General features: G+C 41.0%; 1 protein-coding gene across 2 annotated transcripts in view; it reads left to right on the top strand.

Moving 5' to 3' along the window:
- The first annotated feature begins 1,120 nt into the window (after nt 1-1,120).
- The window catches only part of pard3bb (par-3 family cell polarity regulator beta b), a 416,753-nt gene continuing 399,705 nt past the window's right edge, over nt 1,121-18,168 (top strand). For both annotated transcript variants that reach the window (XM_063005444.1, XM_063005445.1), the window contains exons 1-2: nt 1,121-1,320; nt 3,453-3,645. In XM_063005444.1, coding sequence (XP_062861514.1) covers nt 3,529-3,645 — 117 coding nt within the window. In that variant the 5' untranslated portion in view covers nt 1,121-1,320; nt 3,453-3,528. The remainder of the gene's footprint in view (nt 1,321-3,452; nt 3,646-18,168) is intronic.

The raw sequence follows: 18,168 nt of genomic DNA on the forward strand, positions 1-18,168 counted from the left end.
TATGTGCCCAAAGAATGAGGTCAGCTGACTACCTGAATATACTGAACCACCAGGTTATTCCATCAATGGATTTTTTCTTCCCTGATGGCACAGGCATATTCCAAGATGACAATGCCAGGATTCATCGGGCTCAAATTGTGAAGGAGTGGTTCAGGGAGCATGAGACATTTTCATTTTCACACATGGATTGGCCACCACAGAGTCCAGACCTGAACCCCATTGAGAATCTTTGGGATGTGCTGGAGAAGGCTTTGCGCAGTGGTCCAAATCTCCCATCATCAATATAAGATCTTGGGGAAAATATTAATGCAACTCTGGACAGAAATAAATGTTGTGACATTGCAGAAGCTTGTGGAAACGATGCCACAGCGAATGCGTGCCGTCATCAAAGCTAGGGCGGCACGGTGGCTCGGTGGGTAGCACTGTCGCCTCACAGCAAGAAGGTCCTGGGTTCAATCCCCAGGTGGGGCGGTCCGGGTCCTTTCTGTGTGGAGTTTGCATTTCCTCCGGGTGCTCCGGTTTCCTCCCACAATCGAAAGACGTGCAAGTGAGGTGAATTGGAGATACTAAATTGTCCATGACTGTGTTTGATAAAACCTCGTGAACTGATGAATCTTGTGTAATGAGTTACTACCGTTCCTGTCATGAATGTAACCACAGTGTAAGACATGACATTAAAATCCTTATAAACAAACAAACTTTTGCAGTAAATAGTTTAGAATGTGTAAGCTTTATGTATTTCACAAAAAAAAAAAAAAAAATGTATAAATAAAACAGTATATAGTTTGTCACTGAAACGTCAAAGTGGGTTCTTAAATTTCTGCTTCTTGTTGTTATTAGCATTGTACAAGAGTGTACTAAATGTTCTGGAATTGAGGTTTGTGTACTACAAAACCAAAAAATAAATAAAGGGATTTTATGAAACACTACTTATACATGTTTATTGAACACTTTAACTCGTTTTTGTTTAATAAATACTGATATATTCCTGCTGAGCTCTAAGCTAGCAGTGATGAGGTGAGACTGGACCCGGTTGTTTGTGTGTACTGGCCCTTTAATAAAGTTGAGGCCACAGGCCCTGCAAAGTTAGTAGTGAGAGAGAGTCAGAGGGAAGAGAGGAATGGCGAGAGAGGAAATATAGATGTAAAACTGAGCTCTTATTAATGGAAGCTGTTAGTAACTCGTCTTAGTGGCGGTGTGAGAGAACAAAAGTATTTTAACTACAGCTGGAGTAATAGAACATGATAATTGGTGTTTAAGCAGCTAACGCGGGTCAGAGCTTTTATCACTGAGCCGCTTTACCGCTTCATCTTTATCCGAGTAAGTACTTTAAACACACTTTAATGAAGCTTTTCTCCTTATAGTGGATGTTTATTAGAAAAAAAGAAAGGTTTTTAGGTAGAAAAAACAGCGAGGTAAGTTAGCCGTGGTTAGCAGTGTTGCTAACCCATCCCTCTTATCCAGCCACTTTACTCTCTATAGCGTTCCTGCATCTCTCAGTTACTTTACTGCTCTGAGCATCAGCATCAGTAATAACACAAACCTACTGAGATTTATTCATCTTTAATCTAAATACAACACAACTCATGTGTAGTGATGTTTAAGCACAACTTTTGGCTTGTTTTCTAGAAGTTTGCACATTTAAAGTAGAATTTACTACAGTTTAAACTGGTACACAAAGCACATCTTACTAGGTTTACGATTAAATAGCATTTTTTTCTGCTTTTCTGTGACCATATTATTATAAACAGTTTTTTTAAAAGTGTATTGTGTGTTTGCTGAATTTAAAATGCACATACAGCAGCTTTGAAGACAAATTAATATAGTAATATAAGAAGCTTTAGAGTCCCAATTCTCTAGTTTCTTCAGACCATAGAATCATTTTCTTAACGTATTTTCCTAAAACAATATTAAAGTGTGTTGTTTTAATGTCTTTTACTTAACCCTGATTTGGTCTTGTCACTTTGCCATAAATGTTTGATTTATGTAGATCTCTATTGATTATCCCTACAGCTGGTTCTTCCATCCCTGCACAGGACTATTAGGGTTGCCCAATTTGGCTGGACAGTAAAAATTAGGGAGTTTTAAGGTTGTGCCAAGCTTCTTTTATCATATGATAAGCAACCGTGATCCAGATAACACTCAAAGTCTTATAATATTGATTTATATCTTTGCCTCACTATAATTTAACCACAGAGATCCACAGACAGGTCAGTGGAATTCGTGGCTTGGTTTGTTGTCCTAACATTGTGGTGTAGATTGTAGAATTGTGTGCAAAAAACACAAACCTGCTGAGATTTATTCATCTTTAATCTAAAATCCAACACAACTCATGTGTAGTGATGTTTAAGCACAACTTTTGGCTTTAAAGTAGAATTTACTACGGTTTAAACTGGTACACAGTAAAGACCACTTAATGATGCATTTACTATAACGCAGATCTTACTAGGTTTACATTTAAATGGCACTTTGGGGATTTTCTTCTGCTTTTCTGTGACCATAATATTAAAAACAGTTTTTTAGAAGTGTATTGTGGGTTTGCTGAATATAAAATGCACATACAGCAGCTTGGAAGACAAATTCTGTAATATAGGAAGCTTTAGAGTCCCAATTCTCTGGTCTCTTCAGACCATGGAATCATTTTCTTAATGTATTTTCCTAAAACAGAATTATAGCAGGCTGTTTTAATGTCTTTTACTCAACACTGACTTTCGTCCTGATTGATTTATGTAGATCTCTATTGGTTGTCCCAATAGCTGGTTCTTCCATCCCTGAACAGGACTATTAGAGCTCTTTTAGACTTCTGTCCTGGTTGCCCAATTTGTCTGGACAGTCAAATTTAGGGAGATTCAATCTTGTACCAAGCTTCTTTTATCATATGATAAGCAACCATGATCCTGGTAACATCTTTGCCCTGATCTGTGCCTTGCCATAATTTAACCACAGACAGTTCCTTGGACTTTATGGCTTGGTTTTTTGTCCTAACATTGTGGTGTAGATTGTAGAATTGTGTGCCTTTCCAAACTAAAAAAACTGATTTACGTGGAACAGGTGAAGTTCTAGAAAGATCTCAAAGCAGTTCAAGAAAACAGGGTGTACCTGATGACAATTTAGCCAGTGCAATATATAATAGGCATATTTTCACTTTCATATGTGCAATAATAATAATGTAAGTATTTTAATTGTGTTTTTAACTTTCTATTTGCAAACTTTTTTCTTCTTTTAAATTATTAGAGTGTTTATTCTTCTACACAAATTGGTACTACTGTAAGAACTGCAATTTCCCTCTGGGATCAATAAAGTATTTCTGATTCTGATTCTGATTAATATGAATGATTAAGTGTAGACTGAGGAGTGGAAACGCCATATATCCCATAACATTCCTTCAAGCAGTCTGAATCCAGTGTAGTATATAAACCTAATATTAGAAATCTTTCTCTCTTTGAATACAGCTCATGTTCAGGATCACAGGCTGCACTTTCTAGTGAATCTGAGGCATTAAATCAGCTCATTTCACCTGTCTGGAAGATGAAGGTCACAGTCACTTTTGGCCGCACTGGCGTGGTGGTGCCCTGTAAAGAAGGCTGGACGGTCCGAGACCTGATTCAACAAGCAACACAAAGATACAGAAAACTGCTGGAACAGGTAAGATGGTTTGTTTACTTTATTTACTTTATCCATGTATATCTTTAGACATGATCTGTCTAGTGAACCTGTAGTGTATGGACGATTGCCACTGACATTATGTTTGACATTTTACAATTACCCATCGTTACCCTGTTAACACCCAAACTTAAATTATTTTTACTTTGAGGTGACTGACAAGATTCAAACCTGGAGAAAAGATGCCATAGAAAATGTTTATTGTGCAACATCCATTTAATTTGTTGTCATGACAGGGTTATAAGAAGAGGATTGGTTTTGAATGTTTTCTTAATTTCTGTATAGAGTTTGGGTGCACAGTTGGAATCAGCCAAATTTGACTCCAAACACTTTAACATCTGATCTCTGTAGCATAAAATGTGCTGGTCAAAACAACTGTGTGTGGAGTGAAAACGTGTCCATGTGTAAATCTTTCCCGAATGATGTGTTAAATGAAAATGGGTGCAGATTTTTCCAATTTCTTTGCACCGTTAATCAACTGTGATTAGGCAAGAGTTAAACCTCAAGCATCATGGCATATCACAAAGTTTGATTGGTCTTTATTGATTTAAAAAAAAAAAACAGCTTAACATGGTAAATGTGGCAGTAGTGCAGAACAGTAAGATGAACATGAGCACCACGAGCACAACTACGTAGTTCCGCCTTCAGTAGACAGTTCAGTCCGTTACAAATGCCGAAATGGTCGTGCTAATCACTAAATCTCTATAATAAAGCTCTTCATGGCCACATTATTATAGTTATTAATAGATGATAAGCAGAGTTTTACCTTAATACTGAAATATGATGCAAAATACCCACATCATTTTTGTAAAATAATAATAATAATAATAATGAAACTTTCCCTGATTGTGATATTATTCAAAGTGACTTACAATTGTGACTGAATGGAATCCAAGCAATTGAGGATTAAGGATTTGGTCAAGGGCCTAACAGTGGCAACCTGGCAGTGGTAAAACTTCAACCAGCAAACATCTAGTCCTGTTAGCACTGCCCACCAATCAGGATAGAACTGCAACACGGTGTCTGAATGGGTCTGCAAACATCCCTACTTGAGACTTCGGTTGGTTTGGAGCCAGATGCAATATGTTTTGGCCACGAGACAACACCACACGTACTGGCACATCTATTTTATATGTGATTCAAAATGTATTTCTGTGTAGTTTTTATTTTTAAGCTGGACTGAATACGTTTTAGACAGTCTATGATTATAAAGTCTGCGTTCTGTAGTACCGAAACCCCATGAGAAGAACCACAGCACATTAAAACGTCATTTTTGTTCAACTAGAGGCCAATCAGGAATTGAACTGGAAATAGTTTTTTTTAATTGAACTGTTCAGCATCTGATTATATAACATTGACCTTTATCCAGCTTACTGCAAAATCACAAAAGGTCCAAGGTTGCCACTCGGTTAATGTGGACGGTAGACCCTGTCCCACTCCATTAGAAATGCAAATGAGGGCTAAAACACTCGGGTTTCTGTCTCTCCAGAGCCCTGACCCTTCGACTTTTAATCAGTGCAGTGGCCGTCTGCTCCTGAAACCTGTATCGGCTCCATTATTTAAATACCACTTTAGATTGAGAGGCGTCCACTCGCCGTCCACTCGCCGTCCTCCCTGAGGTTTGACGGGAAGGTGGATCTCACGCGCCTTCTCTTTATGCATCAGGTTGCGGTCTGTCCTGCATCCCTGTAGGGCCGCGAGTGGAGACGAGACTGCAGACTGCCTCGAGACTTAATCTGCCTGCAATATTATGCCTTATTGCTCTGTCTTTAGAGGCGCCAATTTTTTGACTGATGGGAAGCCTGGCTGCCCTGCTGATGTTTTTTTGCTGATGCAGGAGGGATTTGTGCTAAGGCAGGTTACTCAGTATTGCACCAGGCGAAAATTATGCAGGGTCGGGGCCGTGCAGCAAGATTGCGTCTTTGGGAAAGGCTTTGCCGTGCTGGTATTGCGCTCGTGCTGAATGCAATATAATGGGTGGGCGTGATGGATGAGAACGCACGAGTATAATACTAGCCCTCCCTGTGTTGTAGTGCCACTCTGTAAACAGGAGTGTGTGTGTGCGCGCTGGTGTGCGTTAGCTCCAGCACATCGCTATTGACATTTATTCCCGGTGGACTCGCGTGTGGGCCGCTGATGTACAAGATGGACTCGGACACAATAGATGGAGCTATTTGGAGGCGTGTGATTGGCCGCTATCTCCCGGGTTCCATTTACCGAACAAGCTGACACAAGTTTACTAAGATTGTCTTTACTGAGCACCAAGTTATACAGGGTCACGGAAAGGAGAGCGCACACACACGCGCAGGAGTCAAAAGCTTCACCTGAACGCGGTGCAATCACATTTATTCCTCCTACGCTTTTTCCTTTCCATTTCATACTCTCACCCAAATTGCTTTCTCACCTTCTCGCTCGCCGCCTCCCCCCGACCATCCATAGGTTCACCTTATAAACATTATTATCGGTGGTACTGTACGCTGCACTGCTCCCGCACATTATCTTTGATAGAAAACATTACGCTGTAGCTTGATCCATCAGTACCAGGCGTGCCGTCATCAGTCTGCGGTGAAAGATCGTGTTCATTACACTTTCTGCTCTCTTATGAGGCGCCGTATGAATCGGAATGCGACTCGGCTCTAACGGATGTCCCCCCCGGCCCTTTTCTGAAGCTTCATTAATACTGTTAATAAGCATAACGGTGCATTTCTTTGCGAAACGCCGAATATTATATCGTGTCACGCGGTGCTATCGATCAGCGAGTCTGTTTCCAAGTCAAAGAACTGAATCGTTTTGTCGTCATGTCACTGGGTGATGGTGCATTAACAGCTTTAACACTTCAGACACTGGTGGAGACCAACCAACCCCCCCCCAAACTAATCATTGTAAATAGACTGTCAAAGTAAATAAACAGATTATAAAGTTTTAAGACATAAAAAGTGTATAGCAGCTAAAAACCAACCTGTCTATCTATCTATCTTGTCTGTCTGTCTGTTTTATCTATTTATCTGTTTTTTTGTCTGTCTGTCCATGTGTCTATACATCTGTTTGTCTGCCTGTCTGTCTATCTGTCTTTCTATCTATCTGTCTATATATCTGTTTGTCTATGTCTTATCTGTTTGTCTGCCTGTCTATTGGTCTGCCTGTCTCCCTGTCTATCTGTCAGTCTATCTATCTATCTATCTCGTCTGTCTGTCTGTTTTATCTATCTGTTTTTGTCTGTATCTATCTGTCTGTCTGTCTTTCTATCTATCTGTCTATATTTCTGTTTGTCTGTCTGTCTGCCTGCCTGTCTGCCTGTCTGCCTATGTATATGTCTTTCTATCTATCTGTCTGTCTATTTATCTATCTATATGTCTGTCTGTTTGTCTACCTTTCTGTCTACCTGTCTGTCTATCTATCTGGCTGGCTGTCTGTCTGTCTGTCTGTCTATATATCTTGTTTGCTTGTCTTTCTATTTGTCTGTCTGTGTCTGTCTGTCTATCTATCTGTTTGCCTGTCTGTCTGTCTAACTTTCTGTCTTTGTCTATATATGTCTGTCTGTCAATCTATCTGTTTAGTAATTTTAATTACAGGTTTTGTATCATATATGGATAAATATTAGTTTAGGAAGTGTATGATTTGAAGTGTAGATTGTTTAATCATGGACGTTCATAATAAAAATGTAGAAGAGGCAAATTACTGTCAGTGTTGCATCCACAACCCCAGACTTTGCTGTGCAGGGATCTAAATGAGATTTAAACTAATGTAACTAGAGATGGAACGATCGATCGGCTATGAATCGGTATCGGCCGATTTTTAATCAAAATATGCGATCGGCGATATTTCCTAAAAGTAGCCGATCCGATCGTGTGATATATAAAGATCATGTTAAGCTTAACAGCTCAGTGGATTGATCCAGACGCCAACCATCACATCACCATTCATCAACCATCGTACAGAAACCATCGTGAAAGCTCTTCATGACCTAAAATAACATCATTAACTTTGTGCATCATACATACGATGTAATTTTGCTGATTGTAATATTTACTTTAAAAAGATCATTCAACCCGGTCACATCTGAGTCGATTCTATCAGCACGTTATATAAACTCCTGGTTCACTTTGGTAAATCGTGAGCGGTTCTTACTTGTGATGTAGATGAGAACAGAAAACGTTACAGAGCCAATCAGAGGCAAAAGTTTATTCATTACCAAATTCGTTAGTTCAGGATCATCTGCTGAACTTTTAGAAAACTTTTAGCTCCTTAGACGGAACGAGTCTGACGGTCGGTTACAGATCTGTGCTAATATCAGTGTAATGAAGCTTTTTAATGTAAGAGAGTCACACAGAATGTTCTGTAGTAGCTGGTGTTTATTTAAAACCACGACATTTAATTAATAACAGTAAACACGGAGAGAGAACCGAGAAGAGAAACTTACGCTTCACATAAAAACGAATCAACTCATGAATCAATGAATCACTTATAGCGATACTGTGAACTCTGCGTCTCTGTAACTCTGTAACTGCGTCTCTTCTAAAGGCACAAACACAAACACACACACACGCGCGCTGCTCCGGTTTATCTTTACTGTGAGGCTCTTTTTAAGTTTATTTACTGCTAATCCCCCCCCCCCCCAATCGGAATCGGCTATCGGCCGATGTCCCTGAAAGGAGATCGGAGATCGGAATCTGTGCCAAAAACCCCGATCGGTCCATCTCTAAATGTAAGTGTAAGTAAACATTCAGCACAATTTGGACATAACTTCCCTTTTTGGAAGCTTCATTAGCAAAACAACTAAACACTAAAATGCCAGGTCGCACCTAAACCGACTGAGCGCCGCGCTCCTGCGTGGTTGATTTTGACTCTCAGCAGGTCGGATGGTTTTAATTGTTTTGTTGTTAACGTTGCTCCCACACATTTAGTGTCTCTTTATGTTAATTATTTCAGTCACTGTGTGAACACAATTTGAGTCGCGTTGCTTCACACTTACATTCAGTTTGGCAGCCCACCTGCTCGACGTCTTCCCACGCGCCTGCCGTTATTTGCAAACGTATTATTTGCTTTAAAGCCACTGGCTACAAAAGAGATCTGCACATTTGTGACAAAAGCTCGGCTCCAGCACTGCCAGGGAGCTGCTGAATGGTGTTTTGTTGACGACTACATGGGTAAAGATTTAGCCCAGGGTCTATGTTATGACAACATGACAACATACACCGACCAGGCATAACATTATGACCACTGACAGGTGAAGTGAATAACACTGATTATCTCTTCATCACGGCACCTGTTAGTGGGGGGGATATATTACACAGCAGGTGAACATTTTATCCTCAAAGTTGATGTTAGAAGCAGGAAAAATGGGCGAGCGTGAGGATCTGAGCGAGTTTGACGAGGGCCAAACTGTGACGGCTAGACGACTGGGTCAGAGCATCTCCAAAACTGCAGCTCTTGTGGGGTGTTCCCGGTCTGCAGTGGTCAGTATCTATCAAAAGGGGTCCAAGGAAGGAACAGTGGTAAACCGGCGACAGGGTCATGGGCGGCCAAGGCTCATCGATGCACGTGGGGAGCGAAGGCTGGCCCGTGTGGTCTGATCCAACAGACGAGCTACTGTAGCTCAGATTGCTGAAGAAGTTCATGCTGGTTCTGATAGAAAGGGGTCAGAATACACAGAGCATCACAGTTTGTTGCGTATGGGGCAGCAAAAGGGGGACCAACACAATATTAGGAAGGTGGTCATGAGATGATCACCAGCCACATCTTTTCACCCGGCAGTGGCGTAGTCCTAAAGTTGGAGTGCACAGAGTATATCAGTACACAATACATCAACCTCAGTCGAACAAGCAGTGATGGACTATCTTATCAGTTAGGTGATTCTGATCTGATAGCTTTTACTGTTGTCATAAGTCTAGCAGTTAAGATACAGGACTAGTAATCGGTAGGTTGCTGGTTCAAGCCCCAACACTGTCAATTTGCCACTGCTGGGACCTCAAGCAAGGCCCTTAACTCTCAATCACTCAGCACTGTCTCCTCACAGCAAGAAGGTCCTGGGTTCGATTCCCAGGTGGGGCGGTCCGGGTCCTTTCTGTGTGGAGTTTGCATGTTCTCCCCGTGTCTATGTGGGTTTCCTTTCACAGTCCAAAGACGTAGTTAGGTGATTCTGATCTCATAGCTCTTACTGTTGTCATAAGTTGTTGTAGCCTAGCGGTTAAGATACTGGACTAGTAATCGGTAGGTTGCTGGTTTAAGCCCCAACACTGTCAGTTTGCCACTGCTGGGATTCCCAGGTGGGGCGGTCCGGGTCCTTTCTGTGTGGAGTTTGCATGTTCTCCCCGTGTCTGCGTGGGTTACAGTACACCACTGCTGGGCCCTTAAGCCAGGCCCTTAACCCTCAATCGCTCAGCACCGTCGCCTCACAGCAAGAAGGTCCTGGGTTCAGGTACTTTCTGTGTGGAGTTTGCATGTTCTCCCCGTGTCTGTGTGGGTTTCCTCCCACAGTCCACAGTAGGTTGCTGGTTTAAGCCCCAACACTGCCAGTTTGCCACTGCTGGGACCTTAAGCCAGGCCCTTAACCCTCAATCGCTCAGCACCGTCGCCTCACAGCAAGAAGGTCCTGGGTTCGGGTCCTTTCTGTGTGGAGTTTGCATGTTCTCCCCGTGTCTGTGTGGGTTTCCTCTCACAGTCCAAAGCTGTGCGAGTGAGGTGAATTGGAGACACTAAATTGTCCATGACTGTGTTTGATATTGAAAACTTGAACTGGTAAATCTTGTGTAACCAGTAACTACTTGTCCATGGTATGAATGGAACTAAAGTGTCTAAAACATGACGTTAAAATCCAAATAACTAATAATAATAACCCTTAATCGCTGTGATTCGATACCGTCACAGTGCTGTGAGTAGCTTTGGATAAAAACATCTGCTAAATATCAGAAATGTAAATAAGCTCTGATCTTTTTTAGTCTTGATTGATATGCTGGTTCTTTGCCGTTGGTTTGGTTTGTCAGATTATTTAATACAATCTGAGACTTAGTTTGCTGTGACTGCTATTTCTCTTGGCATCTTTTTACCCAGTATGAACTGTTTTCTGCTGAACATATAGAGCCTGATTATGCTGCGGCAGACTGGCATTCTGATTGGAGCCGTGCTGGGCTGCGGAGTTGTGTCTGAGCTGCCATACTGTTAGCCGTCTGAGTCTTAATGCAGCCTATTTTGAATGGTGAACGTGTCTGAGAGTTCTGGCATTTAGAGCTCCGTTTCTTTAGTCCGAGCTTTTTTACACCGATCAGCCATAACAATAAAACCACCTTCTATTTTATCAGCTCCACTTACCATATAGAAGCACTTTGTAGTTCTACAATTACTGACTGTAGTCCACCTGTTTCTCTGCATGCTTTGTTAGCCCCCTTTCACCCTGTTCTTTAATGGTCAGGAGCACCACAGAGCAGGTATTATTTAGGTGGTGGATCATTCTCAGCACTGCACTGACACTGACATGGTGGTGGTGTGTTAGTGTGTGTTGTGCTGGTATGAGTGGATCAGACACAGCAGCGCTGCTGGAGTTTTTAAATACCGTGTCCACTCATTGTCCACTCTATTAGACCCTCCTACCTAGTCGGTCCACCTTGTAGATGTAAAGTCAGAGACGATCGCTCATCTATCGCTGCTGTTTGAGTCGGTCATCTTCTAGACCTTCATCAGTGGTCACAGGACGCTGCCCACGGGGCGCTGTTGGCTGGATATTTTTGGTTGGTGGACTATTCTCAGTCCAGCAGTGACAGTGGGTGTTTAAAAACTCCAGCAGCGCTGCTGTGCCTGATCCACTCATACCAGCACAACACACACTAACACCACCACCATGTCAGTGTCACTGCAGTGCTGAGAATCATCCACCACCCAAATAATACCTGCTCTGTAGTGGTCCTGTGGGGGTCCTGACCATTGAAGAACAGCATGAAAGGGGGGTAACAAAGCATGCAGAGAAGCAGATGGACTACAGTCAGTAATTGTAGAACTACAAAGTGCTTCTATATGGTAAGTGGAGCTGATAAAATGGACAGTGAGTGTAGAAACAAGGAGGTGGTTTTAATGTTATGGCTGATCAGTGTATATGCTAATGGACGCATTAAGGCATCCTGGGTTTAATATCGTCTCACTTTATCGTGTCTTGGGTACTAGGGATGAATTTGAAGCATGGTTTAGCAAGCTAAATATTAGTCCGCTCTTAATGATCTCATTAAGTCTTAATAAGTCATCGAGACCTGTAATTATACAACTTTGTATTAATGAATTCCATCTCATGGCTAAATGTGTAGCAGCTTAATGATAATGACAGTTAAGTCATATTTTACATTGATTAAGTGGTTAATAAACAGCCCAGACTAGACTAGGCTGGACATATCACGTCGACTTAATGTTCATGCCTCGTTTATTATACCGTCATTTCTCCTCTCAAACAACTAAGCACTAATAACACACGTCTCAATGCACCATGGTTACACTAGATATCTAAATAACGACGCTCAGACTGTGAAACTAATATTGTAAAGGAATAAATACAGAAGCTACAACGTCACACGTATACACAACTGCTGTTTTTATCTTCACTTTTACACACACACAACATTTAGCAGCATTTTTGGCTCATTTAACAAAAGTGTCTACAATTGGAAGATGTGGATGTCAATCAAACGCGATGGACCAATTAGAAGCGACGCAGAGTTTGGTTCGGTCACGTTTTTAGTTTATTAAAAACCAAAGCGCGCTTATTAAAAACCTGCTGCATTTAGAACAGGGAAACGGTGTCGTTTGTTTTATTTCATAACACTAATGGGTTAATCGTTGAGGATGTGAGAGATCTCCAAGCCGGGACGAGACGAGTGGCAATAAACGACATGTCATGTAATGTGAATTACATACAGTATATATTGTCTGGCTCTTTAAGACTATTAAGTGTACAGTGCTAGGGTATAGGGAGCGAGTGTGTAGGGAAGAGATTAGAAAATGATCGTCTCCGGCTGTGCTACGTTGTTCTGTGTTTGCACTGAACGTTTGTGACATTAAAGTTGCGTTTTCGTGAAACCCCACTCGAATGTTTGAACGTTGAATTATTTTACAACACTCTGTTGGAACGTATCTTCGTGTGTTATTTGCTTTACACACAAACAATGAACTTTATTTACATTAAGTGTTATTTACATTAAGAAACAGTATCGGATCGGATTACATATTGGGCCGACATCGGACCGATACCGACACAGAGCATCGGATCGGTGCCAGCCCTAGTAATGATACAAAACAGTTTCATAGATGTGAAGGGATTTTGGCACCTACTACTAACTGTATGCTTCACAATATTTGTAGCCGAGTGCTATTAATACAGAAAGTGAAAACAAGTGGACAAAATTAATTTTAACACTAAATATTTTCAACGTTCTTATAAAGGTTTATTTGACAACATTATCTTGACTGTTTTTTTCCCCTGTGTGAGTCCTTGATGATGCAAGAATGTTATTGCAGGTATTTAAGATCTGTAGGGCAAAAATGTTAATTAATACTAGGGATGTCCCGATCACGTTTTGATCCCGATCCGATACCGAGTCTCAAATCGATACTTGTATTTTCTAGATATTGTCTAGATAAGAACTAGATAATACTGTTCACACGGTGCACACTTCAAGTACATTACAGTTATTCAAATTAATCCAATGTATATGTTTAACAACTGAATTGCTCTGCAGTGCTGTAGGAAAAAAATGGCCTGCATCCAAGCTATTGCTTAATGTTCTTTTATTTTTACAAAATAAAAATAAACAAACTTAGTGCAGCGTTGTAGTAGTAAAACTAGAACACTCAAAATGAAGTGAAGGTTCTTTTTGAGGAAAATCAGCGTCTCTGCCGTGTTAGCGGACGGCCGGTTCCTCTTATCATATAATAATAAACTCGCTGTATTCGGCCGAGTGTTTATTTTTTAGGTGCCGAATCAAATTGGTAGATCGTTCAGTTAAATGATATCTAATTTGTTTTAGAGATGGGACGATCGATCGGCTATGAATCGGTATCGGCCGATTTTTAATCAAAATATGCTATCGGCGATCGGCCGATATCTCCTAAAAGTAGCCGATCCGATCGTGTGATATATAAAGATCACGTTAAGCTTAACAGCTCAGTGGATTGATCCAGACGCCAACCATCACATCACCATTCATCAACCATCGTACAGAAACCATCGTGAAAGCTCTTCATGACCTAAAATAACATCATTAACTTTGTGCATCATACATACGATGTAATTTTGCTGATTGTAATATTTACTTTAAAAAGATCATTCAACCCGGTCACATCTGAGTCGATTCTATCAGCACGTTATATAAACTCCTGGTTCACTTTGGTAAATCGTGAGCGGTTCTTACTTGTGATGTAGATGAGAACAGAAAACGTTACAGAGCCAATCAGAGGCAAAAGTTTATTCATTACCAAATTCGTTAGTTCAGGATCATCTGCTGAACTTTTAGCTCCTTAGACGGAACGAGTCTGACGGTCGGTTACAGATCTGTGCTAATATCAGTGTAATGAAGCTTTTTAATGTAAGAGAGTCACACAGAATGTTCTGTAGTAGCTGGTGTTTATTTAAAACCACGACATTTAATTAAGAACAGTAAACACGGAGAGAGAACCGAGAAGAGAAACTTACGCTTGGCGAAAAATGAATCGACTCATGAATCAATGAATCACTTATAGCGATACTGTGAACAAAGCGTCTCTTCTAAGGGCACACACACACACACACACACAAACACACACACACACACACACACAAACACACACACACGCGCGCGCGCTGCTCCGGTTTATCTTCACTGTGAGGCTCTTTTTAAGTTTATTTATTTTATTTACTGCTAAACCCCCCCGAAACCCCCTCCCCCCGATCGCAATCGGCTATCGGCCGATGTCCCTGAAAGGAGATCGCAGATCGGAATCGGTGCCAAAAACCCCGATCGGCACATCTCTAGTTTGTTTATGAGCCACCGTACTTGTAGGCGTGTTGTAACTAAGCCTATCAGAGAGCTCGATACTGAGATGTCGTTCAGTCTTGTAACTCGTGCTGTATGTTATGGTACCTGAAGTTTTCATACTCTGATTAAAAGTTATTGTTTGTAAACCGGACTGATCCTCGACTCGCACACCATATAAACAGTAAAATTCTACAGTAATGAACGCAGCTCTGCTCCCACCGCCTCGTGAAACGCTCGCATCGCAGACATTACACGTCACTGTCGGACTCTCCGTTTACGACACCTGCTTGACCGCTGATGTAAAACGACGGATCGGGCTTAGAATCGGGCTTAGTAAAGCCGATACCGGTCAGTTAAAAATGCCTTGATCGGGCCCGAGTCCGATCTTTGAGATTGGATCGGGACATCCCTAATTAATACTACTTAGAACGTGCAGATATATTTAGGGCATGATTGCCAGTAGTCATATTCCAGTATTCCAAGAATTCTGCTGCAATGGAATGTTACTGGAAAGTGGTGCACATGGAAGGAAGTGCGTCAATTAAGTTGCATGACATCCAAAACCCATTTCTAGCTGATTTTAGACCAGTTTCTGTGTTCTAGCTGAAAAAATCCCTGTTAATGGTGGAATCATCTACAGTCCTACAAGATCACTGATGGGAGTATAAAGGGTGATTATTTTCTTTCCTTCTTATCACATTCACCTAGTTTCTATTTAAGACTTTGTGAGTGTGACAAGATTAAAACTTTTTCCTTCTCATAATCCAGTCTGAGGTATTTCATTAAGATGTTTTCCACCACAACATTTAACACGTTATAAATGCACAGCAAGTTTTGCAATTCCAAAAACTATTAGGATAGGATGAGAACAAACTGTTCAAACTATTTAACCCAGGGGTGTCAAACTCACGACCCGCGAGAGCTTAAACGACTGTACGATTGTTGTGATGGTTCGAGTCGTTACAGAGACGCGCTTATAATTTTATGGGACTCCTGCGCCTTTAAATAAATGTTACTTACTTACTTACAGCGCCTTTAAACGGCAACCGGTGACATCGTAGTCATGGCAACTAACTTTGACCTTCGCTGAGAAGCCATGTGACTTTTACGGCAAAAGAACCCGGGTAGTAATGTAAACAATAATAATAAATATAAATAATTATCTTGTAATATAATACCCAAGCATCGTCTGTAAGTAGTGGCGTTTATATTCTCAGTTGTTAGTAAATGTTTAGTGAGTATATCACAGCGTTTTAGTTACAAATTTACCGTAATTAAATACTGTTGTTACGTTACTATAGCAATTAGTATCTTTACACAAAATGCTCGTTAGCGCTATTTTACGTTTGGTTAAATCTCATATTGTACCAGATGTAACACTTGACTACAGCTGTGTGCTTTTACTGTATTAAGTTCTTTATTGTTTTTATTTTTACTTCATTTTGATGCACACAGTGTATCACACAGCTGGGAAGCAAATAAACCGACTGTATTCTGAAGAGAGCTGTCTGTCTGTCTGTCTGTCTGTCTGTCTGTCTGTCTGTCTGTCTAGCTGAGCAAGGGGGATAAACTATTAGTGAGGGCAGAATGATTGTCTTAAAATACACTGTAAAATCCTACATTAACTGCATCTCTCAAAATGCAGGCTGATTTTGTGACCTGCAAAGTGACACATCCCGCCAGTAGATGATGTTACACATATTTACACATGATCCTAAAATGTACAAGAAGATAATTAAGAAAATTAAGCAGAAATTTAATGAAAGTGAAAACAAGTTTGTGCTTCAGGAAGAGAAACCGGTGCGTCTCTTGTGTTATGAGGCCGTGTCTGTGGTAAAGTAGGACAATATAAATGCAGAATTCAGCCTCCAAGAAAAACAACAGACTGCAATCACAGCAGGATACGTTACAATCGGCCCTTTGAGGGCCACATTAATGCCGATGTGGCCCTCGGTGAAAATGAGTTTTACAGCCCTGATTTAACCCTTTCTTATCTTTTGGACCATAATGTTGCTGCAATCTTTTGGCCCATGGAGGGAACTCCCTACATATTTATCCACAGGCCATTGCTGTGTGTCCTTCCTGTAACTACTTATTGCTTACTGTGAGCTGGCGTAACATTTGTATTGGATGAATAAAGGTTCATTTGATGATTTTGTATTTTGGATATGTATGTTTGTAACCTACAGCATTAATCGAACAGTAACTGTTAAACCAGTACAGTAATCCCTCGCTATATCGCGCTCCGACTTTTGCGGCTTCACTCTTATCGCGGATTTTGTTTGCAAGCACGTCTAAATATAAATCGCGGCTTTTTCGCCGGTTCGCGGATTTCTGCAGACAAGGGGTGTGTTCGATAAGCTAGCTCTCTCTCTACATAGACGCATTTTACGCCATCCTGTGCTGCGCTCCCGATTAGGAGGCTGTTCCAAATCCTCGATGCCTTAATATCCTCACTTCTTAACGTTTCGACGTTATTTTCACTCAAAAACGAGTGAGCATCCGACGCTGCCTTAGTGATCAAGGCAATCCCAGAATTCATTGCGGGTCAGGTGCTCCTCTCTCGCAGAAAAATAAACATGGCTGACGGGGCGGAGAAACGAATGGAGTTCTTTTCAAACGTAAATAGAATATTACTGATTCTTAACTTGTATAAACTTGTACCGAGTGTTTTTATTTGCAAGTTCGGGCTTGTCAGGAAATTTAACGATGTTATATTGACGTTAGCATGCTGTGCTACCTCAGTTTATTGGTTTCAATGGCAAGATGCTAAACGCGAAATGCGAAACCCGATGGAATCGCTGTCTAAGTAGTGCGTTCGAATAACCTGACTTATAAGTCACTGACTTATTAGAATCCTCTCTACTAAGGCAGCTGCCTGTGTAGACAGTAAGACAGCAAGGCAGCTCACTAGGTTTTCGAACACACCCCTTATATTGACGTTAGCATGCTGTGCTACCTCAATCCATTGGTTTTAATGACGAGATGCTAAATGCTAAAGCCGATGGAATCGGGTTATAAAAATAATCATTTAAACACGTTTTTACTTCGTGGATTTTCTGTAGGAGGGATTACCGTAATTGACTTATGTCAATCATTGACTTCTATAGTACTTTTTCCCCTTCGTCTCTCGATTTTAGCGTAGTTAGGGATAGGGCTGTCGCGCTAATCGCAATTTTGAAATACCGCGGTATAGACCAGCCAACCGCAGGGCATGCCAAACAACCGCATCACCGCGATATTCTCGTTTTTTCTTTCTTCCTTCTCTTTTTATTTATTTATTTATTTTTTTTGGTGCAGGGTCCATCTTGTTTTATACTCTTACATTCGGGCGTAATTAAATGTTAAATAAATTCATAATGAAAATTAGCTATGAGCGTCATTTTCCCAACAACTGTTCCTATCCGTTGCTGCTGAGCGTCGGGCTTTGTGTTTTAAAATGTAAACAATTGCAACATGAATTATAGGCAAGTTTATTAATGATCAAATTGAGTTCACACTCAATAAATACTTG

The sequence above is a fragment of the Trichomycterus rosablanca genome, chromosome 12, assembly GCF_030014385.1.
Source record: "Trichomycterus rosablanca isolate fTriRos1 chromosome 12, fTriRos1.hap1, whole genome shotgun sequence".
Taxonomy (NCBI): domain Eukaryota; kingdom Metazoa; phylum Chordata; class Actinopteri; order Siluriformes; family Trichomycteridae; genus Trichomycterus; species Trichomycterus rosablanca.